General features: G+C 42.2%; 1 protein-coding gene across 2 annotated transcripts; it reads right to left on the reverse strand.

Moving 5' to 3' along the window:
• Window positions 1-739: 739 nt before the first annotated feature.
• Window positions 740-23,727, reverse strand: Acad8 (acyl-CoA dehydrogenase family member 8). Of its 2 annotated transcripts, none has more exons than XM_028763929.1 (11): window positions 23,553-23,727; window positions 15,801-15,901; window positions 14,820-14,989; window positions 14,161-14,270; window positions 13,701-13,777; window positions 8,792-8,929; window positions 4,767-4,902; window positions 4,577-4,674; window positions 3,917-4,069; window positions 3,151-3,253; window positions 740-1,306 (listed from the first exon to the last, which is right to left on the reverse strand). In XM_028763929.1, the coding sequence occupies exons 1-11, from the start codon at window positions 23,647-23,649 to the stop codon at window positions 1,254-1,256; spliced, it is 1,236 nt and encodes a 411-aa protein (XP_028619762.1). In that variant the 5' UTR covers window positions 23,650-23,727; the 3' UTR covers window positions 740-1,253. The 2 variants fall into 2 exon arrangements, with proteins under 2 accessions (XP_028619762.1, XP_028619763.1); XM_028763930.1 differs by having other exon boundaries at window positions 15,801-15,929; window positions 23,553-23,667.
• Window positions 23,728-23,813: the final 86 nt, after the last annotated feature.

Raw genomic sequence — 23,813 nt, forward strand, 5'->3', positions numbered from 1 at the left:
TATGTTACTTGACATTTTTACCTTACAGATTTAAATATTTTTTCTTTGTTTTGTGCATTTGATGTTTTGATTATTATGTGATGGGAGAAATTTCTTTTCTGGTCTAATTTATTTGGTGTTCTGTAGGCTTCTTGTATGTTCGTAGGCATCTCTTTCTTTAGGTTAGGGAAGTTTTCTTCTATAATTTTGTTGAAGATACTTACTGGCCCTTTAAGTTGGGAATCTTCACTCTCATCTTTACCTATTATCCTTAGGTTTGGTCTTCTCATTGTGTCCTAGATTTCCTGGATGTTTTGGGTTAGGAGCCTTTTGCATTTTGCATTTTCTCTGACAGTTATGTCAATGTTTTCCATTGTGTCTTCTGCACCTGAGACTCTCTCTTCTATCTCTTGTATTGTGTTGGTACCAGTGTTTAATCATCAGTAATAGGGTTTTCCCCAAAGTCCTAATCATTGAATAAGACTTAGATGTTCACCCATAACAAATCCTTGGTTTACAAAATTATTAATAAAAGGATGTACTTTTTAAAAGACAAACTGCCTTAGGAGAAATTCCTAATTATTCCAAAACCCAATGAAATATTTAATCAAATATAAAATCTCAAATATAGCTTTAAGACAAATATAGTTTATAGTTGAAGGAGACAGTAAAGACATAGATTTTGCTTATCAATGGACTAATGTACTTAAAAAGAGAAGGAACCCTCAGAGGAAATAAATCCCATATAAAAATTCAAATATTCCAAAATAATCTTAGCCCTTGACATTTATTTCATGGTTACAGGAGTTAAAGGTGCACCCTAATTCACTGCTTAGCAGTAGGTTCCCAACCATTTATTTCATCATGATTTGAGTTCAGAAGTACTGTCCTGAGATAGCCTAGTGCAGAACAGAGTCCAGAAAGAGGCAGGCCTGTCCACTGCCCTTGCCTCCCTAGACTTTACCTCTATAATCAGGAAAAGCTTCATTGAAGTACCCAGACCCTAAAGACAAGAATCAACAAATGCACATAGTGTGGATCCAAGCCACAGCTTTGACTGTTTGTCTTCCAGAATGAGGAAGGCAGTGTGCAGGTCTTCTTTTGGCATGGCTTCTGGGAGCAGCCCTTCTAGCTCTGCTAAGAACTCTGTTCTTGCCTCAGAGCCAGCTTTGTGGTTGACCGCTCAGGGTCTCTTTAGAAGAGCTCAGCCCTTCAGTCTACTTCATGATTATAGCTGCACACGGAGCTCTAGGTGAAGCTCTCCAGTTTGGGAGCTAGTCCTGAAGCAGGCTTCGAGAGATCAGCATTCTCATCACTTCATTGCTACCTGCCAGAGGAACAATGACAGATTCAGTAGGAACAGAGGTGGATTTAAACAACTGTGGCTTTTTCTGTAATTACAGAGAAATGATAGCGTAGGAAACAGTATTTACATTCATTGCCAATTTGGCTTGAGACAGGGTTTGACGTAGCCCAGGATGGCCTTGAATTCAATATGTAGTTGAGGATAATCTTGAACTACTGACCTTTCTTGCTTCCACCAGTGCTAGGGTTACATGTGTGCAACATCACACCCACCAATATTTATGCCTTAAAAATTTTCCAAATTATATTTATTGTGTGTGCATATATGTGTGTATTGTATGAGTGTGCCCAAGCCATGGTGTGCATATGAAAGTGAGAAGACAACCATCATGACTGGTTTGTTCCTTCCACCATGTAGGCCTCAGGGATCAAATTCAGGCCTTCAGGCTTGGCAGTAGGTACCTGTACCCATGACCCATCTTGCTGGCTCAGTGGGATAATATTTATGTTTTTAAACACCTCTTCTGGTGACAAAAATGGTTGTATTGAATTAACATATAGAAGAAAAATAGTATAATCCTAATTTTTAAATTGTAATTATACTTGTAAAAAGATATGAAAAAGTGTGAAGAGTTTAACAAATAAAGTATTAAAAAATACATCTTTGGTGAAAAAACACAACATCTTTTACTTTTTGGATATTTTATATATTTTTCAATAATATATAGTTCTTTTGGTAATCAGAAAACTTAAGTATAAAATAAAACATTTCCCCTGAAGAAGGGAATTTGATAGCTCATTTTATTTTTAATCATGGCATTCAGTACATATAGATTACAAAGTAAAGCCCTTGTGGAACCAATACTCACATGATCTCAAAGAAAGCCACATCCAAACTTCCTTGTAAAGCAGTGACATTTCCCACTCAAGAACTCTGGGAAGTCTGATTTCAGTATATGAGACTAAGCCACATAAAGATTAGAGTTCAAGTTTGGATAGAAAACAGATTATGATTCAGACATAGGACCAGCAGGCCTCAAACTTTTCCACACCAGTGACCACAGCCTTCACTTGGTCCAGTGGAGCCCAAACTCTGAGGGTGGAGCCCATAATTTGCTTTAATAAGGCCTCCAGAAGATTATGGTACCCACTCAGGTACAACATGAATCCTTTGAAGGTCTTCTGTGATCCCAATAAAATACCACTACATTGTTTCACCAAAAAAGCATACAGAGAAACTTCTGTCCCACGCTTCCCCAGTACTGTGACAGCCCTGGCTGCCTACACTAGCTGGAACAGAAGTTATATCCCTTCCAGACTCATCCACTGACTGCTAAGTGTAAGCCACATTCTGTGCCTAACAGATCAGACAGTAGCCTGACAGAATGTCTGTAGTTACAGAAGAAAGTCACATGCTGACAATTTTACTAAACACCACACTAGCAATCCTGACACAGATAACATTTAGACAGTACAGCTGCTAAACTGCTGTTTGCAAGTTTAGGATCCTTGAGCACCAAGTTCTTTACAACAGTAGAAAACTGTCCCCAGTGTGCTTTTCAACAACATTTCTCACATCCAAGCTTGGCTTGAGCTGTCTCTGAAATCTACAAAAAGAAGTGGTGTGGTCTGATGCCTCAATCATGAAAATAAGGCAGAGGCTTAGAGGCAGAGGCCTAGAGCACGTTCTAATGTAGCCACAGAGCAGTGACAAAGCAGGGCTGAGGAGAGGAAGAATGGAGAGAAAGACAGGGACCTGGTGGGATCCTGACAGACAGCTAGCACAGAAGGACTGACATAGGCTTGGAAAAGCATAGATCTTACAACTGCTCTAAACAGAAGAGAGTACCAGCTGCCAAGTTTTACCTTCTAGGATTTGGTGGACCCTGGAGTCCCGCATATACTGTTGAACAGCATAGTCCTTCAGGTAGCCATAGCCCCCATGCATCTGCAAAGCCTGGTTGCAGATCTGCTGGGAAACAGGAGGACACAGATGTCTTTGGTCCCAGGAGACCGTGCGGTTCTTAGCTTCCCCCCTACACTCCAAACCTCAGCCTGGCAGCCTACTATAAATGAATGAGAGAAAGAACAGAGCCCGAAGAGGAGCTCCAGATTCTAAGTGGTCAGACACAAAGGGAGCCCTCCTACTGAACCAGTCAATTCCTGCCAGACAATGCGCAGACATTTGCTTTTCTCCTTTAATGCTGTCCTACAACCAACCACTCTGACTGACTGACTATAGTCGAAGTTAAGGTGCCACCTAGTGACAAGTAGTCTCAACGTAGAAACTGCACTGTGTGTGACAAAGTAAACATGGTAATTAATTTGGATGCTAAATTTAGGTTTGCATCACTGGGCTGTTCTGAACCTTACAAAGATGTGCCTCATCTAGAATACATCCGAAAGACAGAGCATTACTGATGCATGTAATAGCATGGAGAAGGCTACAAAAACAGCAGGGAGAGCTCCCATTAAGACCTTCCACAAACTCATCTTATCCTTAAGGCCCAAAGTGACTCCTTCAGTGCCTCAGGAGGATAGGGTTCTACAGATGAGTTATCTCCCTCAACATCCCTAAGATAGACAGCTATTTCCTGTCTGTCTGAAGAAGGCCAGAAGACTTATCACTTACAGTAAAGCACTCCTCTGTAGCAAAGAGCTTGGCCATGGAACACAGGGCCACGGCATCTTCCCGCTCTTCCTGCAAAGCCACTGCCGCAGTACGGATCATCAGCCGGGAGGCAACCAGCTTGGTGGCCATGTCTGCCAACTGGAATTGCAGGTACTGTAGCCATAGGCAAGGATGGAACCAAAACAGACACATGGGTTTAAGACAGATCATCTGGAGGTAATCTGGAACTACTAATAAGACATCCTGAGCGAGCAAGCTGGTTCAGCAGGTAGAGTCACTTATACACACACAGATCAAACTGAGTTCCACTCACAGATGATCCATGGGTGACACGAGAGGTCAACTCTGACCTTTACATATGCACTATCACACACACACACAAACTCACACTCACGCACAAAAATATCTCAAATTGAGTGCCTTTTCTAAGTACTTCAAAATTTTCTTGCCACTTCTAAACAAGCCTGCTTTGCTTGTCATAGTATTACTGCCTCCCGAAAAACCACAGGTACATGCAAAATATACATTCTGATTAAGGTGGTGGTAAGTTGTTCACGGGATTTCATGTTCCTTTCATGTTCCCCTACCTCCATCAAGAATGTGGGCCCCAGAGAAGGCTTGAACAGAATACAAATGAAATGCAGACCCTAGGTAACTTACCTGGCTTTTGGCTAGAGGTGCTCCAAATTGCTTCCGGACCTTGAGGTGCTCTTGGGTAAGGAGAATTGAAGCATGAGCAGCTCCCAGAGAGCAGGATGCTGGAGAACAAGAGTCAGGACTTCAGCTGAGCCTGAATGACAGTTGCTAGGCCCGCCCCTGCCTTCCCTCCCCAACTCCGTTCTGTCCTCACCAACATTGATCCTTCCACCATTCAGTCCTTTCATGGCAATGAGAAAGCCCTGCCCCTCAGTCCCAATCCTGTTGGCCACAGGGACAGCACAGTCTTCAAAGATCACTGCTCGGGTTGGCTGCGAGTTCCACCCCACCTGGCAAAAATCAGGGTCTTGGTGGCTGCCCTATGATTCCCCAAGCAGGGCGGCCTTCCCTGTGGACAGAAGCTTGTAATGTATAGGTTCAAGCAACCTGGCACTTGAACCCATAAGAACATAAAACAAAAGGAAAAAGTTGAGATGTACAGGTTTGTCAATACTTAGAAAGATGCTAACTTCAAGTAAGCAATGTTTTCTTTACTTTTCACCATGGTCTTCGTCTACAGTGCAGGCTGACTGCAGTGTGCTCTTCCTGCCTCAGGCTCCTAAGTGCCAGGGTCACAGCCGTGCCTGCTAACACAGTATAACCTATTATACAAGTCGACTTTACATACTCATCTATGAAGGCTGCTCACTTCCTGTAGGATCAGAACCAGGTCTGCCCTTATTTTCAGTGCCTCTGAGTACAACTTCCATGAGAAATTATTTGAGAAAGTTTACTTTTAAAGGCTTTGTGAACAATAACCACATTTCTCCATTCTTAAGATTTGTGTCCCCAAAAGGTACTATAACTAGACAAGATAAATGACATGCAGAATTTTCTCCAAGATTAGATTACTAGAACATCATTGGGTATGTCAGATTAAGCTCAGAGAAACATCAGAACAGTTCAAATGTAGCCTCTGACATAAAACCTGGTATTAATTTTTTAACTTTGGACAAATCACTTAACTTCTTTGTGATCTTTGTTTCCTTACATGAAAGTACAACAGCTGCACTAGAAAGTTAGTGGAACCTGTTAGCAAAGTCTCACTTTGATGTTTCATATATAAACAGTTACGGCCCATGAGGTCCTCATTAAGTTACTCAGAAACTCAAAGGAACTTCAGGTTCAACAAGGCAGCCCATGAAAGCTGTGAACGATATATTATACTGGAGCTCCCTCCTACCTGGGAAAACACTACTTTTTACATCATTTCCTAACATGAACCCTTCTAGCCAAGCATGGTGGTGCCTGCTTGCAAAACTAGCACCAGAAACATGTTGGCAGGAGGATCAGGAGTTCAAGGTGAGCATTCATTACAAAGCAAGTCTAAGGTCAGCCTGGCTAAGGAAATCCAGTCTAGAAAACCAAAACCAAGTAAGCTGCAACCAAATTTGCTCTCTCTTAAGCTTTTGTAGTCTCTGTCAAACATCTGAAACTTCCCAATACCGCCCCGTAAGATGGCTACCTCTGCATTTCATTCTGTCAAACCAAATATAGATACCAGAAAGCAAGACTGTATCTGAAAATTCTGACCTTAAGAATGTCTAATCACGGGGCTGGAGAGATGGCTCAGCGGTTAAGAGCACTGACTGCTCTTCCAGAGGTCCTGAGTTCAATTCCCAGCAACCACATGGTGGCTCACAACCATCCGTAATGAGATTGGATGCCCTCTTCTGGTGTGTCTGAAGACAGCTACAGTGTACTCATCAATAAAATAAATATTTAAAAAAAAAAAAAAAAAGAATGTCTAATCACTTGGTCATCCTGATAAGCCCTTAGAAATAGTGATCACAGGAATGATCACGGGACTTTGTTTATTGCCTTGCTTGACTATCTGCATCTTTGTATTGCTAGTTCCTCAACCTAGAACTGACCTGAATACTTGCATGTAATTAAAATGGTATAAAAGGACAAAGGAGGAGGAGAGATGGGATAGGGGGTTTATGAGGGGGGTGGGGTAGGGAAAGACGATAACATCTGAAATGTAAATAAATAAAATATCCAATTTAAAAAAAAAAAAAAAGAATGTCTAATCATGCTGGGTAGTGGTGGTCCATCCCTTTAATCCTAGTACTAGGGAGGGAAAGGGAGGTGGAGCTCTGAGTTGGAAGTCAGTCTGATCTACAGAATGAGTTCCAGGGTAGCCAGAGCTATACAGGGAAACCTGTCAAAAAAGAAAAAAAGAAAAAAGAAAAAAAGAAAAGAAAAGAAAAGAAAAAAGTCTAATCATTAAAGAAACAAACTATAAATTACTGCTGAATTCTCATATCTGTGAAATCTTTATTGTAAAAAGTATATATCTTGCTGGGAGGTGGTGGTGCACACCTTTAATCCCAGCACATGGGAGGCAGAGACAGGCAGATTTCTGAGTTTGAGGCCAGCCTTGTCTACAGAGTGAGTTCCAGGACAGCCAGGGCTACAAAGAGAAACCCTGTCTGGAAAAAGAAAAAAAAAAGGTGTATATCTTCATAGTTCAGTGGGTAAAAATACCTGTCACACAAGCAAATGGGCCTCAGTTTACATACCTAGTCCCCAAATAGAAAGCCAGGTGTTATTACACAAACATCTGCAACTGTTTGTGTGTGTGGTGTGTATGGTGTGTGTGTGTGTGCGAGCGCGCACACTTGTTTAAATGGAGGCATGAAAAAAGATAGATTCCCCCGCTCACTGTCCAGCCACATCAGCCAACTCATGTGTGTTAGATTCAGTAAGAAAGCATGTCTCAAACCAAAACGGGGGAGAAGGGGTGCGGGGCGGGGTTGGGGAGACAGAGACAGACAGAGAGGACGCTTTGAATGTGAATGACCCTCACAGACTCATATCTGAATATGTGTCAGCAGTTGGATTAAGTTGGCCTTGGTGGAGGAATGACACTGGAGGTTGACCTTGAAGTTCTAAAAGCCCAGGCCATTCCTAGTTAGCCCTCTCTTTGCCTCCAGCCTGTGGACCAGAACATCATGATTGTCATGGACTCTAACCCCTCTGGAACTGTGAGCCCCCAGAAGACAGCACATTGCTTTGAACACTGAATTATCGAATAAATGGCTATTGTGCTACAAAAAAGCAGAGACACTAAAACCCATAACCCATTGGCAATTGTGAAGGGCCAGAAAGCATCATAAAGAACAATGTGGAAGCCCTAGGAGATTTGGAAGAACTCAGGGGTCATTTTACACCTGACTTATATCTAAAAGCCCTAATCTAAGGGCAACAACTGTTCTCCTGTTTTGATCACCTGTTCTAAAAAAACTCCATGAGTCCTAAATTATCAGCAATTACATTATTACATGTTTACTATTCATGGTCTACATGTAGGGTTTAATCCTAAGAGTATCTTATTTTTCAAAGCACTCATGGAACACTGTCCTTAGATAGTTCAAACACCTACAGACTTCCCTGTCAATGAGTTTTACTTTTGCTAAAGAGGAAGTGTCCTACATGCTTTGCATTCCTGAGACCTCTGACAAGCATAAGATCTTCGGATGTATCTCTTTTTGAGATAACGAAGTATGGTAAAAGCTGGCTAAGAAATATAGGACAAGGATTGGGGAGATGGCTCAATGGGCAAGGTGCCTGCTTTGCATGCACAAGTACCCAAGTTCAAGCTTCAGTACCCAGCCAGATTTAGCTGGGAAGGCGACAGGAGAATTCCTGAGACTTGCGGGTCAGCCAGTCTCACTGAACAAGCAAATTCCAGGTTCAGTAGGAGATACTGTTTGGTAAGGCATGATGGCAGAGGGAGGTGGATCTCTGTGAGTTTGAGATTATCCTTGCCTATATAGTGAGAATAGCCAGGTCTACATAGTAAGCTCCTACCTTAAAACAGTAACAATAAAATTAAAGAAGACCCTGACCAAAAAATAAGGTGAATAACTGAGGAAGTTATCCAGCATCAACTCCCCTCTGATACATGTATATAAACACATAGCACAGACATACTAAGAGAAAAATAAACACAGGACAAAAGTAGACACAGAAAAAAATAGAATTTAAATAGGCAGCAGCTTATGAAACCAGCTGGCAAATCTGTCATTTCCCCAGGAGCCTGTTTATTTAGCAATAACTTCTGCTTTGCTACATACCTGCTCATTAACCTATTCTGTGAAAAAGGGAAGGAGTTGGTCTAACAAATGGCAAAGACCCATAACTTGAGTTGCTTACAGTTGAGTAAACACTCACCTTCTTCTCCTTCTTGCCAAAGCTGAGGCCAGGGGTTCCTTTCTCAACAACTATGCAGGAGATACCTTTGGGGCCTGATCCACCAGTTCGGCACATGACCACATAGATGTCTGACTCACCTCCCCCACTGATAAAGGCCTGTGGGTGGAAAGAGGGTATACGAGAGTCAGAAAATGCATGAGTTCTAAGTCTAGTATCTAGACCAAACACTGGAACATGTTCCTAGCTAACGTCTTTTCTCTAATTCTCAGCTACCACTAACTCCTGCCTAGTTCACAGGACTAGGCAAGTCTCTCTATATCCAACCTCTCCTCTCCTTTTCTCCACACGTTCTTGAGCTCAAGGGCAAGATGGCAGCGACTCCCTAAGCCCCACATTGGGCACCAGCTGTGGGGAAAAAAAAACAACAAAAAAAAGTGCAGCAGTGGGGGGGGAGGAGGGGTGCAGCAGCAGCCTGGAGGTTTTCCACGCCGGAGGGTCCCACAAACAGGAAAAGGTCCAGAGTTCCTAAAGGCTGGAAGCTTTGGCGGTGGCAGGTCCCAATGATACGAGAAGTCTGTAGATTTCCAAAAGTTTATTGTTCATGGTGTAGTAGTTGGATCTCCCCAGTTCAGCCAGGGGAGAGCTGGCTTAAATAGGGAGGTGGAAAGAGGAGGGACTGGGGAAGAATAACTTAATTGAGCTATGCCCCCTGGCCTTTAGGTAACTCATGAATATAGAAATTTCTCGAGGCTGAAGCCTGTTAGTCATGCCTCTACCTGTAGGTGTGGATGGTGATGCAAACCTCTCTGGGAGGAGCTACTCTGAGCCAAACGTGTCTGCAAGGCACAGGTTAATGGGGATGTAGGCCAAATGTAGGAGTCTGGAATCCCGGGGCATGGGGAGATACATGCCATCCCTACCCAGGTAATGGTCACCTGTTGGGTCTCCGGCTATCTCAAACCCAGTGCTCTACTGGGGAGACCAAATCACCCTTTCAAGGCCCTATATTCATATTTGCAGACAGTCTGATCAAAGGGTCTCTTGTCAGCTCATGCATGGAAAGCACAGCTCAAGCAGGCCTTGACCTTTCTCCCCTATTCTCTCTGCCTTGGTAAAAACAGACTACATTCTTAAAGTTAGCTATTAAGGTCTATTTCCTACTTTTTTTTGAGGCTGACTAGCAAGATCCAGTCCAGGAATAAAAGCTCTCTTTGGTTCACCTAATTAACATGCCCAATTAAAATGAAATACTTCATCAGTGGTAGTTTGAAAAGGTATAGCCCCCACAGACTCATGTCTTTGAATGCTTGGCCCATAGGAAGTGGCACTACTAGGAGGTATGGCCTTATTGGAGGAGGTGTGGCCTTGTTAGAGAAAATGTGTCACTGTGGAGGTAGACTTTGAGGTCTTACATGTATAAGCTACACCCAGTATGACATACACAGTATCTCCTAGCTGCCTGCAGATATAGATATAGAACTCTCAGTTCCTTCTTCAGCACCATGTCTGCCTTCTTTCCTCTTGTACCTTTATAAACTGCCATTTTCTTATGTGCTGTGTCTGTCTCCTCTCTATCCAGAGGCAGTCCTTAGTCCTCTGGGACAAATGTTCCTCCTCCTTCTCCCTTGTTCCCTTCTCCCTCATCCTGTATCTTACATCTTTGTCTCTCATTCCCTGCCCTCTGTGCCTCTGGGGCAAATAAATCTCCTTTGTGCTAAGAACTTGGCCTTAGAGTCCTTGAGTTTCTATTTTTCCTAACACTGATAGTATACATAAGCAACTCTAAAAATTCTACTAGAAAACTCATATAGATGATAAACACCTCCAGCAAAGTGACTGGACAGAAGATTAACTCAAAAACAAACAAAAAATTCAGCAGCCCCCATAGATACAAATGACAAATGGGCTGAGAAAACAAAAAACAAAAAAACAACAAACAAACAAACAAACAAAAAAAAACAGAGAAAAAAATACCCTTCACAATACCCCAAAACAATATAAAATATCTTGGGGTAACCCTAACCAAGTAAGTGAAATACTTGTATAACAAATACTTTAAGTCTTTGAAAAAACTGAAGAAGATACCAGAAGATGGAAAGATCTAGCCTGCTCATGGATCAGTAGAATTAACATAGTAACTATCCTACCAAAAGCAATCTACAGACTAAAAGCAATCCCCTTCAAAATTACAACACAATTCTTTATAGACCTTGAAGAACTGTACCCAATCTCATATAGAAAAACAAAAAACCCAGTATAGCTAAAAAACAATCCTGAATAATAAAGAACATCTGGAGGTATCACCATCCCTGACTGCAAGCTATACTACAGAGTGATAGTAATACAAACTGTATGGTATTGGCATAGAAATAGACAGGTTGATCAGTGGAATCAAACTGAAGACCCAGACATAAACCCACACACCTATGGACACCTGATTCTTTATAAAGAAGCCAGAAATACACAATGGAAAAAAAAAAACTTTTCAAAAAACTTGTGCTGGCCTAACTGGATGTCTGCTTGTAGGAGAATGCAAATAGATCCATATTTATCATCCTGCACAAAACTCAAGTCCAAATGGATCAATGAACTCAACATAAAATCATATAAACTGAACCTAATAGAAGAGAAAGTAGGGAATAGCCTTAAACACATTGGCAAAAGAGACTTCCTAAAATAGTACATCAACAGCACAGGCACTAAGATCAATAATTAACAAATGGGATCTCATGAAACTGAAAAGCTTCTATAAGGCAAAGGATACAATCAAAAGGACAAAATGATAGCCTAAAAAATGGGAAAGAATTTTCATTAAGACATCAAACAAATGGCTAATTTCCAAAGCATATAAAGAATTCAAGAAACTAGACATCAACAAAACAGATAATCCAATTAAAAATAGTGTACAGATCTAAACAGAGAATTCTCAATACAGGAACCTCAAATGGGTGAGAAACACTTAAAGAAATGTTCAACACCCTTAGTCATCAGGGAAATGCAAATCAAAACAACTTTGAGATTCTATCTTATACCTGTCAGAAAGGCTATGATCAATAACACAAGTAGCATCTCATACTGGCAAAGATGCAGAGCAAAAGGAACTCTCCTCCATTGCTGGTGGGAGTGCAAACTTGTACAGCCACTATGGAAATCAGAATATTGGTTCTTCAGGAAATTGAGAATCAATGTACCTTAAGACCCAATTATACCACTTTTGTGTATATATCCTACCACAGGGACATTTATTTGCCTATTCTCATAGTGGCTTCATTCATAATACCCAGAAACTGGGAAAAAAGCTAGATGTACCTCAAATGGATAAAGAAAATGTGGTACATTTATATATTGGAGTATTATTATTCAGCTATTAAAAGAAATGACATTGTGAAATTTGCAGGCAAATGGATAAAACTAAAAAAAAACAAACAAATCATCCTGAGTTAGGTAACCCAGGCCCAGAAAACCAAACATGGTATGTACTCATTTATAAGTGGATATTAACTGTTAAGTAAAGAATAACCATACTTCAATCCACAAAACCAGAGAGGCTAAGGAACAAGGGTCAAACAGGAGAGGGTGCATGGATCTCCCTAGGAAGGGGAAATAGAATAGATTTTGTGGGGGATGGTCAGGATGGGAATTGGGGGTCACTTGGGGGTGGGAGGATGTGAAAACCTAGTGTAGTGGAAACTCCCTGGAATCTACAAGAGTGACCCTAGTGAGGACTCCTAGTAATGGGGACTAAGTAGCCTGGACTCCTAGTAATGGGGACTAAGTAGCCTGAACTATTGTCCATCTTCTGTAATCAGGCCAGGATTCCAGTGGAGGAACTGGAACAACACAATCACAAAACTTTCAACATACAATCTGTCCTGTCTGCAAGATATGCTGGGGTAATGGTGACACAGAACTTGTGGAAGTGACTGACCAATGACTAGTTTTAACTTGAGACCCACTTCATGCCATGAGAGAGAGCCCATGTCTGACATTACCTGGATGGCTAGGAACCAGAAGCTGGATAGCCTAAATACCTAGGATCAATTATGAATGGTAAAAAAAAAAAAAAAAAAAAAAAAAAAAAAGTCAATGAAATGATTCCTAATGATACTCTGCTGTACTCATAGACTGGTGCCTGGCCCAATTGTCAGCCCAACTGTCAGTAGAGAGGCCTCCTCTGGAAGCTGTTGTGGGGAGTACATGCAGAAACCCACAAGCAGACATTAGGCAGAGCTCAGTAAACCCACTGAAGAGATGGAGGAAGGACTCTAGAAGCCAAAGCGTCAAGGACACCAGGAGAACGCGGCCTACAGAATCGAGTAAGGGGCTCACAGGGGCTCACAGAGGCTCACAGAGACTCAAGTGCCAATCGCGAAGCTTACATGGGTCTATGTTACCTATATGCTCTGCAAATGTCACAGCTATTTAGCTTGGGGATTTTGTGGGATTCCAAAAGTAGGGGTGAGAGTGGCTCTGACTTTTCCCTGCTCTTGGGACCCTTTCCTCCTAATGAGTTCCCTCATCCAGCCTTGATAAGAGGCTTTGTACCTACTCTTTTTGGATCTTGTTATGCTGGGAGCCTGATCTTTTCTGAAGGGAAAGGAAAAGAGGATCTAGGGGACAGGGGAAAGGATTCTCTGATGGAACAGACCTGGGAGGAGTGGAGGGAGGGGAGGAATGTGGTCTGGATGTTCTAAATGAGAGAATAAAAACTATATATAAACAAGACAAAAAGCCATGCAATTATATAAAACCAGATCAAAAATGGTAAGAGTGAGAGGCCCTTCCCAATGTGAACTGCTACACAGAAGTCATAACTCAAGACTCTAGGGAATGAGGGCTGTTAGGAGACATGTTGGAACAGCCTCTGAAGGCTGTTAGGAAACTTGTGGGAACAGCCTCCAGTTGTTCTGAGAACACAGGCTTTTACCTTGGAACCATTGAGGATGTAATGATCTCCTTGTCGTTTAGCTGAGGTCAGAAGAGATGCAGCATCACTCCCACTGCCTAAGACAGGGGTCAAAGGGGAACAGATGGAAGGAAGTCAGTGATGTCACAGGAGTTTGGCACAGACCCACATCCGAGCAGGTCTTCCTAAGAGTCCATCATGCATTCCTTTAAAACCCACATGACCAAGAAATCCTTCATGCTGGGTAAAATCTGCTTGCACCAAGCAGTCCACTGCTTCTCTGCCAAAGCAGCCAACGGTGGTCTGCAGCCTGGAGGAACTCTAACCTAAAGGTCCTGATCCTAGGACAAGTACCCTGAGTATTCCACAACCAAACTGCATTGTAAACCACATTTTGTGTCAACAGACAAGGATGCTCAGTGACCTCACAGGCCCTACTTATCTCCTTGGAAGGTCTCACTTGCAGGGAGGACAAACGCACCTGGTTCAGTGAGGCAGTAGGAGGCAAACTTCTCCATGGTACAGAGCGGTGGGCAAAATTTGTGCCTCTGTTCCTCATTTCCAAATCTATCAATCATCCAGGCACACATGCTGATAGGTACACCAAGAAGAAAAGCCAACGACAGAAATAAAGACAGACAAGAAAATTGGGGGGTTGGGAGGGGAGAAGAAACAAAGGGCAACAAGGCAAAATGGCAGTAGGAGAGAGTGGGAAGGGGGAAGAGACAAATGAGATGACACAACTTGAAAGGAAGGGGCTGGTCTAAAAACATCCCTGAAACTTATACCAGAGGCCCAGGTGTTTCTCAAATAAGTAAGTCCTAAAAATCAGAGACAAATGTACTTCCTATTCCTTTCCCAAATTATTGGAGATCTCAGCTGTAGACTGAGGAAAACTAGAGAAGTCTGCTGGTACCAAAACTGTAATTTGGGAGGAGGTTGGCAAAACCAATTCTTTAAGTGCTACCATAGGCAACAGAACTAAATCCAACAGGCAGCAGCAGACCTACTGTGTACCAATAACAGTTTAGTTTCCCAAGTTCTATCAACCCACCATGACTCATCTTGTTCTCAGTGAGGTTTCCCTACCAGCCTGCATGAGCAAAGCCCTTCTCTGTGCTTTTAGGTGTGCATGCTCACTTGTGGATGCTTATATAGGCAGTGGTGCTGGTGCAGCCTGTGGCCAAGGCTTCAAAGATGACAGAAGTATCAAGGCGAGACAGTCCAGATCCACCCACATCTGTTCGCACGTAGATCCCCCCAAATCCCAGCTGTGCAGCCTTCCGCATCACATCCACAGGGAACAGCTCCTACACAGAAAAGAGAGCAAGGTGGTCAGAGACCAGCCTGAGACAGAGTTTCCTTTAGAGGGGACAATGAAGGGATTAGAATGTCTGCACCCAGGAGACTATAGGAATTCTCTTGGCTTCAAATGCCTTTGTTATTTTATAGTGACATCAATTAATAAATGTTTTCCAAAACTTTTTCTATAGAACTGCTTTACTTTTAGATATGTCTAAATATTTATCCAATTAAATAAGAAAAGGGGTGTCCCTTTACATCCGGGATGACTTCCAAGAAAGGAGTTATCTACTGTCCTAATCAGTAATGAAACATAATGACCAAAATCAACGTGGAGAAGCAAGGTTATTTCAGTCATGCTTCCATGTAACATTTTACCATCAAAAGCATTGAGGGCAGAACCTCAAGAAGCCAGAGAACTGGAGGCAGGATCTGATGCAGAGGCCATGAAGGAGTGCTGCTTACTGGCTTGCTCAGTTTCTTTTCTTATAGAGCAAAGAACTACCAGTCCAGAGGTGACCCACCCACAATGGGCTGGGCCCACCTTCATAAATCACTAAGTAAGAAAATGCCCTACAGGCTTGACTACAGCTGATCTTAGGGAAGCATTTTCTCATTTGAGGCTCCCTCCTCTCTGATGATTCCAGCCTGTATCAAGCTGACATAAAACTATCCAGCACATCTACCGCCAGTCTTCACACTTGCAGTAAGAGTTGGTGGGTGGAGAGCAGACACTGAGCAGTGAGGACTGTAAAGAGAGGAAGATAAGTCACTGTATGCAGCATTTGTTGGAACATCTAGCCACAAGAACATTCCTACCTTCTGATCCCACTCTGCCATATTGGGAGCCATTTCCCGAGCAGCAAAGTCAAAGGCCACTTTCTGAAATCCTTTCTGTTCTTCATTTAGCCCCAAGGAAGCTGTGAACAGGACCAGACATATTCAATTCTAGGATGGAAATGAGAGAAGAGTTTCACTAATAAGGAGTGCCTCAAAGCTGAGAGTGGACCTACTACAGCATTTCCTAAACATAGCCTAGACAGCAGTAAGAGAATGGTGCCACCTACTATGTGTTCCACTGTTTTTGATTTTGAGATAGGGTCTCACAATCTAGTCCTGGCTGACCTTGGATTCCTGACCATCCTGCCTCTACTACCCTAGTGCTAAGCTAGGATCATCACTAGTTTCCCAGGTGGAAAAGGATCATTCCAGCACTTACTCATAGTATCCTAAGATAAAACATAGCTACTCCCAGACATCGCTTCCTTGGTTCCTTGGTAAGACCGAATTATAGCTAAATAGGTAGAGGCCTTGGGGAACACAACAGGAAGAACCGGGATGCATAAAGAGTTTGTTGGAACATCTAGCCACAAGAACACTCCTACCATCTGACCCCACCCTGTCTTATTGGGAGCCATTTCTAGGAGGAGCAGGATGCATAAAGATACCAACTCATCAAACTCCATCATTATTTCTTTCAAAACATGTGATTTTATTTACTTATTTAATCTGTGTGCGCGCGCACACACACACACACACACACACACACACGCGCATGCCTGTGTCATATGCATGTGGAGGTCAGGGGACAAGTTTTGAGAATGGGTTCTGGGGATTAAACTCAGGTCATCAGGCTCAGTGGCAGGTCCCATTACCTCACTAAGTCATCTTGCTGGCCCACCAGTCTTCTTTTAATTCCAAGTAGGTCAACTGGTTTTTCAAAATTGTTTATTTCTTCCTCATCATAAATCCTTTTTTTTTTTCTTTAAATGAAGGGCTGGAGATACAACCCAAAGCAAAGTGTTACTTAGTTGAGGCCCCTGTTTAAGCTTAGCACCACAAAACAAAACCAAAAAAAACAAAAAACCAACCAAACAAAAAAACCCAGAAATTAAAAATGAGCTCTTAAGTGCCATGTTTTCCGATGGGCTCTCCTAGTTTTTCTGCAAAAATTCCTTGGAAAATTCCCATGCTCTCCTTGCATATTTGGTAGGAGCCACTGTCTCTACCAATATCTCAATTATAACATCAATTGAGAAATCATAATCTGTATACATTGGCTTACGGCTTACTTTCCAACCAAGGATGCAATGGAATAATATGATCATACAGCTTGTGGATAACACTGATTAAAACAACAACAACAACAAAAACCCAAAACCTTTCTTATGTGGAAACACAGTTGCATCCCCAACAGAGAAGCTGAATTCTTAGAAAGCTTTGTCTTATCCACTATGATATGATTCAGTAACTGCTTCATTTCTTAGATGGAGATAAATGGAATTTAAGATAATGAACTGAAAAAGTGATGATGTTCAGTAAGATAGACGGATGGGAAATTTTTCTAGAAGCTCCTAAATATGTACAAAGACTTCACTGCAGCAGTATCTCCACAGAGGAAATGGTGAGAGACACTACCTACCTACACAATATAAGTAACCTGGTCCCCTAGCAGTAAAACACAGGATTTAATTTTTACATTCTCAAAGACCACACTCAGTAAGGAAGGTAGGATTGATTGAACTGGAGAACAAGATTGTCAGGAAAGCCTAGAGTATTTTCCATACTTTTTAAGATGATGCAGATTTCTGCATAAACAAGGCAGACACAAAGAACTTAGGCAAAACTCCTGTGAAAAGTAATGACCTTTTAAGACTGGAAAAGAAGATAGAATGAATTCCAGAAGCCAGAACACTGATGAAGAACCAGCAGGTCTATACTATTCACATTCCTTTCTCTTCTACTGTGAGAACCACTGCCTCAGGTGTGCTGGTGCAAACCAAAGGAAGGAATAAGTGCATACCACCTACACTTGGAGATCCAGTAAAAAGCAGGATACAGCGATGGCTGAGGTTGGGGAGGGGCAGGTATAAAGATACTCTGTAGTTACATTCCAAGATATGGCCTTCCAATGCTAAAACTTTGGTCATTATAATGATAACGGGTACTGAAGAAAAACTATGAGGAAGAGATGGGGCACATCTGAGGTGGTATGGACATAGACCTAAAGGAAAAGTACAAGCCATTCTTGACAATAATTTGCTTCGGTGCCTGCTAGCTATACACAGCTCTTACCATAGCGCATGAGTGATGGTGACAAGGCTTGTTCCTCTGGGGAACATCTGGGCATCACTCTTAGTTAAAAGGGGCATGGTGGTGCATCATCCAGGAAGCCTCTCTCTGAGTCTGATGTCAGTGTGGCCTACATACAATTCTAGAAAATTCATGGCTACATAGTAAGACCTTGTCTCAAAAGCATGTGTAGGGGAAGAAGGGGAGTAATGGATGTGGGGAGGGTTGTGAGGATTCCCTAAAAGACCTAGAACAGAAACCTGAAGTTATCACTCTTAGGAATATTGAGTGAGACAAAAAAAACCTCAGTTTTGGGCTGGAGAGACAGCTCAGCGGTTAAGAGCACTGACTGCTCTTCCAGAGGTCCTGAGTTCAATTCCCAGCAACCACATGGTAGCTCACAACCATCTGTAATAGGATCCAATGCCCTCTTCTGGTGTGTCTGAAGACAGCTACAGTGTACTCATATACATAAAATAAATAAATTAATTAATATTTTTTTTAAATTTACGGTTTTCTTACTGGGGCAAGGATCAGGCTATTTTTTATGCTTTTTTTGTACAAGTGCTGCTGCTACAGATTATAATTTAATGCTCATGTGCAAAAGAACTGGGAGAATGCAGCCGAGTGCTAATGCCCTTGCCTAGGATGCCTAAGGCCTTGGATTAAACTCATAACCACAGGGAAAAAAAAAAAAAAAAAAACAAAAGCAAAAAACAACCATGCAGCAAACTCACTGTTTAAACAACAATCACAATGGAGCCAAGCCATACTTCAGTGGTAGGTACTTGTCCAGCCACAGCAACCCCCTAAGTTTGAACTCCAATACCATTGCACCCAACAAATATTTATCAAGCATCAAGTGTGTGGCAGTGCTGGTGATCCCAAGATGAGTATGGTACACATGCAGACATGAACATGTGTGCACAGACATGCACACACTCTTAAATGCTAATAAATCAAAGACCTTAAGGCATAAAGAAGTGCTACGGAGTTTTACTTCTAGCAAGAGTTCAATACAGAGCCTTTTGTTTGGTTTTAGTTTTTGAGACAAAGTTTCACTCTGTAGTTCAAGCTGGTCTGCAATTTATTCTATGGTTCAGGTTCGCATAAAACTTGAGGTACTCCTTCACCTAAGGTTCCCAAATGCTGAGATTACAGGTATGAGCCACTATGTCCAGCTTTAATATGTATTAATAAATCTTTATTTTATTACAACAAAGTAAAGGGACACTTCTTAAGACAAGCAGTTCAGGTAACCAAAGACTTAGAAGGTTTAGAATTTCATTTTTAGAAGAGTAGTTGTATGTAAGTTTTATGTAGTCAGTATATAGTAAATACAATGTAACCACAAATTCTTCTTATATAGCAATTACAGTTGATATTTAGAAAAGGAAATGATCAACAAAAGAAAAGAATTGCGTAGAGAAAAGAAATGGATAGCAAGTTAAATAATAAGCTGAAGCCAGCATCATGTCGTGTTTATAATCCCAGAACTAGAGAGGTTGCCGAGGATCATGGATTCAAGGTCCGTCTGAACTACGGGGCAAATCTCAGAACAGCCTGGGTACACAGTGACACCCTGACTCTAAAAAGCAAACAACAACAAAAGAAAATTATATCATCTAATTCCTCAATTCCCAGAAAACAACAAAACCCTAAGGACAGAATTCAAAGCATGAACATAAGCTTGTCCACAAAATGGTGAGCCTAAGTAGACAAGCAGAGCAGGTAGCTATGGACAAGTAGGTGTGTCAAAGTACTGGGAAGCTGGCAAAGGAAACCTGCAAGTGCCAGACCAGTCTGAGGCAACGTGGAGAGACACTGTCTTAGGAGCAAACACACTAACAATAACAACAAAGAACCAGCAAAAAACACCACTAGACCAAGGGAAATTAGAAAAGTCTTTACTACTAGCAAATGGTAAAGTTCCCCCAAGCCTTTAAATAACATCAGGATCTTCAAATGTAATATAGCTAACCAGGGAAACAATGGACCTGAGAATCTAGGTATTCAAGGAGTACCTGAAAGCTTCAGCAAACCAAGCTGTTGAGCTCTGGCTCAGGAGTGGTGGTACATACCTAATCCCAGCACATGGGGACAGAGGTAGGAGATAGAGGCAGGAGGATCTAAGTGAGTTTGATGCCAGGTTGGTCTACACACTGAATTCCAGGACAGCTATGTAAAGAAACCCTATCTAAAAAAATGATAAAAATTAAAACATAAAATAATTATTTCATGATTCGGTGACTTTTCTAAATTTTGTGTTACAGCCTACTACAAACTGAGGCTGCATTAGACACTGAACAAAATTTCCTCACCTGTGAAATAATGAAATTATATATACAACAATGATATTCATTGCTCATGAATAAAGTAAGTCATATTTCTCTTAAATTATTTAACCTTAAAATAAGCAATGAACAGCCAGATACGTGGCTCATGCTTCAAATTTAAAATAAGTATATCCAGAACTACAAAGTTCCAGGACAGCTTGAACTACCAAGACAAACAATAAAAAAATCCCCAGCAAAAAACTCAAAACAAATCATCAAAACAATTTATAGATGTAGGTGCTAACTAATCATCAATCAGTTTTGTAGTGCTGGGATTAAATCTAGAATAAGCTCAAGTGACCCACCACTAAGTATTGAGGTGTGGTCTGTTGCTGTCTACTGTTGTTGAAACCTGCTTTTCTGGCATTACTTCCTTGGCATAACTAAGGCCATTTTGTTTCAGGCCTGCCAGCCATCCCATATTGCAGGTCCAAAAAGAAAAGGAAAAAGAAAAAAAAAAAAAGAAAAGAAAAGCAGCCTGATTATAGATATACAAAAATAGTTTGGCTCAGAGCAAGGTCAGGCTGACCACATATCCTTTCATGAGACTATCTTAGTTAGGGTGTTATTGCTGTGAAGCCAAGGCAACTCATTTAAGAGATAACATTTCATTTGTGTCAGAGGTTAAGTCCATTATCATCATGGCAGGAAGCACTGCAGTGTCCATGCAGACAAGGTGCTGGAGAAGCTGAGAGTTCTACATCTTGCTCTGAAGGCAACCAGGAGAAGACTGATTCTTCCACAATGGGTGGAGCTTGAGCATGAGGAGCCCTCAAAGCCTACCTCCACTGTGACACACTTCCTCCAAGGCCACACCTTCTACTAGGTAGCATTCCCATTAGCCAAGTGTATTCAAACCACTGCAGAGACTTATGACTTTTTGGAAATTCTCTAGCCATGGTCTTCACTCAGAGGCAAGCTAGATTCCCAACTATGGCATTCATTCAGAGCCAAGCTAGATAAAGGTTAGTCTGGACTATTATGTCTAAACTACTAAAAACCTCAGAAAAAGGCCAACCACCCCACAGCCCACACTGCCGCTGCTTAATTCATTAAGATTTTTCCCTGTATCAACTGACCCTGGACAATGCACAGGAGTGCAGCTTTCAGCTCTTGCCCTGACCAACCAGCCTTTAGGTGTGTGTTCAATAAACTACGCCCATTTGGCTGGGATTGGCGTTTGTGTGGTTTGTGGGGTGACTGGTCACCAGTGTTGCAACGCTAAATTCTGTATCCCAAGGTATAGTTGCCTCAAGAGAATTCTCTCACGTATGCCAGCTTTTGTTGTGCAAACTTTGTTCCTTAATTTAAAGCTATTGGTTGAATAAAGATGCCTACAGTCTATGACTGGGTAGAAGAGAAGTAGGCAGAGCTTCAGTTCCCAGGCTGGTAGTTTAAGGTACAGATGAGGAGGGGGAGAGAGAGAGCCAGGAGAGAGAGGAAGAAAGTGCCATGGGATAGGTGGATTGTTAGCCTATAACCATGAGAGCTGGCCCTTTGGAATAAGAGCAGCCCAGGCAAAACATGGCAAGTTATATCTTGGGGTTATTGATAGGAAAGCAGACAAAATAGCATACAGGGTTGATACCCGCACAGCTCTAGTGCTTTTAAGTTTATCATAAGGGTTTTATGTCATTTATCTGTGAATTAAATGGTCTAAGGTGGCCTACAAACCCCCAGTTAGTATTTACTACCGAACTAAGCACTCCAGCCCACCCACTAGCATGGCACAAAACTACTAGTGGAGAAGTATCTTGAACAACTGAAAAATAATTTTTTGTTGTTGAGACAAGATCTCATGTAGTCCAGGTTGGCCTCCATCTTTCTATGTAACTGAGGCTAGATTTGAGCCCTCGATCATGACAAGTGCTGGAATTATAGGTATATGCCACCACGGCAGGTCTGGCAGGCTGTCAATATTGGTGAAGGAATCCAAGGCTTCATGAATGAAAATGCTAGGCATGCATTAAAACTGAACTGAGCTAGGTCTCCAGCTCCAACATTCTTTAAGAACGGTGAAAGAGAACTAGCTGAATACTGGTGGTGTAGCCTTTAATCCTGGGCTTGGGAGGAAGCAGCAGGGTGGGGGTGGGGGGTCTCTTGTGAGTTCAAGGTCAGCCTGGTCTACAGAGGTAGTTCCAAAACTATCAAGGCTACACAAATAAGGCCTGTCTCACACATCTTAGCTGCCTAAGTCAAAACAATCATCTACTGGGAAAAAACATTATATCTTCATTTGTCACTGGGACAAACTCTTCCTACCTTTAGTATCAAATAGGGCTACCTTGTTTGCCCAGTTCTAGGAGCCTGAGTAGGGGAGTAACTCTTAAAACTGTCTCTGATTTTCCACAAAAAACAGTCCATGCCTCAATGTACTTTATAAATCTGCTCTCAGTTGTCAAAGTCATACTCCCATAAACAATGGACACTTATTTAAAATGAAATTTAAAAGTATTTTTAAAACTGTTTCAGTAGAAAAAGTGGTTCTAGTTTTTTGTTTGGTATTTTAAGTGACTGACAAATCTCAAAAACTGGCTTGGTTTGCATGGGTGGCAAAACACTCCCAGTTACAAGCAAGTTTTCTGCCAGGTTCCTAAACAATCAGTTTGTAATCTCAGATAGGGTTTCTCAATCGCGCTTATCTTTCTTTTTCCTGAAGCAGTTTCTACAGTATGAGTGTTTTCTGGTTATAAGTTATGAAATATATATTTGTGGGCAGAACATATGGTATAACCTGGAACTTTTCATCTATCTTTATCAGCGCCCACATACTTAGTTCTCTCTACCTTGGGAATCTACTGCTGCGATTTCAGCTAACCAAAGTCACAAATTCCTTCACCTCTATAAAGCATGGGCCGGGGCTGGGGATGGACAACTGGACTGGACTGAGGGCCGGTCACAGAGACCACACAAAGGTGGTCCCGAGAGCTGATCCAGGGTTAAAGAAGGGAGTTCGTGGAACAGGACTGGTTGGGGGAGAGATAAGCGGGTCCCGGACCCTCAGAGTCTGAGGATGAAGTTTCTGTCAAGGGACTCAAGGACTGGACCCGAGGGCGTCAGTTTAAGTGTCAGACGAAGACCAGAGCCAGCAAGTGGCTGGAAACCCGGGCCCGCACAGATGCCCACCAAAGTCCCACTCTCCCCTCGCCTAGACAAGCCTTACGATCGATGCAGAAGGTGATATTCCGGTTGTCAGTGTGAGCCAGGAACTGGTGTACGACGCGCAGACAGCCAAGGCGCCGGGAGCAGCAACGCAACATTGCCACAGAACCTTCCAGTCTCAGACCCCAGGCCTTCTAGCTCAGGCCAGAACTTGCCGTTCGCGACTCTCCCCACGAGACTCTGGGAGTTGTAGTCCATCAAGCCCTTGAAGCGCGGACTCCAGTAGGACTACTGATACTACAGTTCCCAGAGATCTTCGGGG

This window comes from Grammomys surdaster, unplaced genomic scaffold (genome assembly GCF_004785775.1).
Source record: "Grammomys surdaster isolate TR1022 unplaced genomic scaffold, NIH_TR_1.0 140, whole genome shotgun sequence".
NCBI lineage: Eukaryota > Metazoa > Chordata > Mammalia > Rodentia > Muridae > Grammomys > Grammomys surdaster.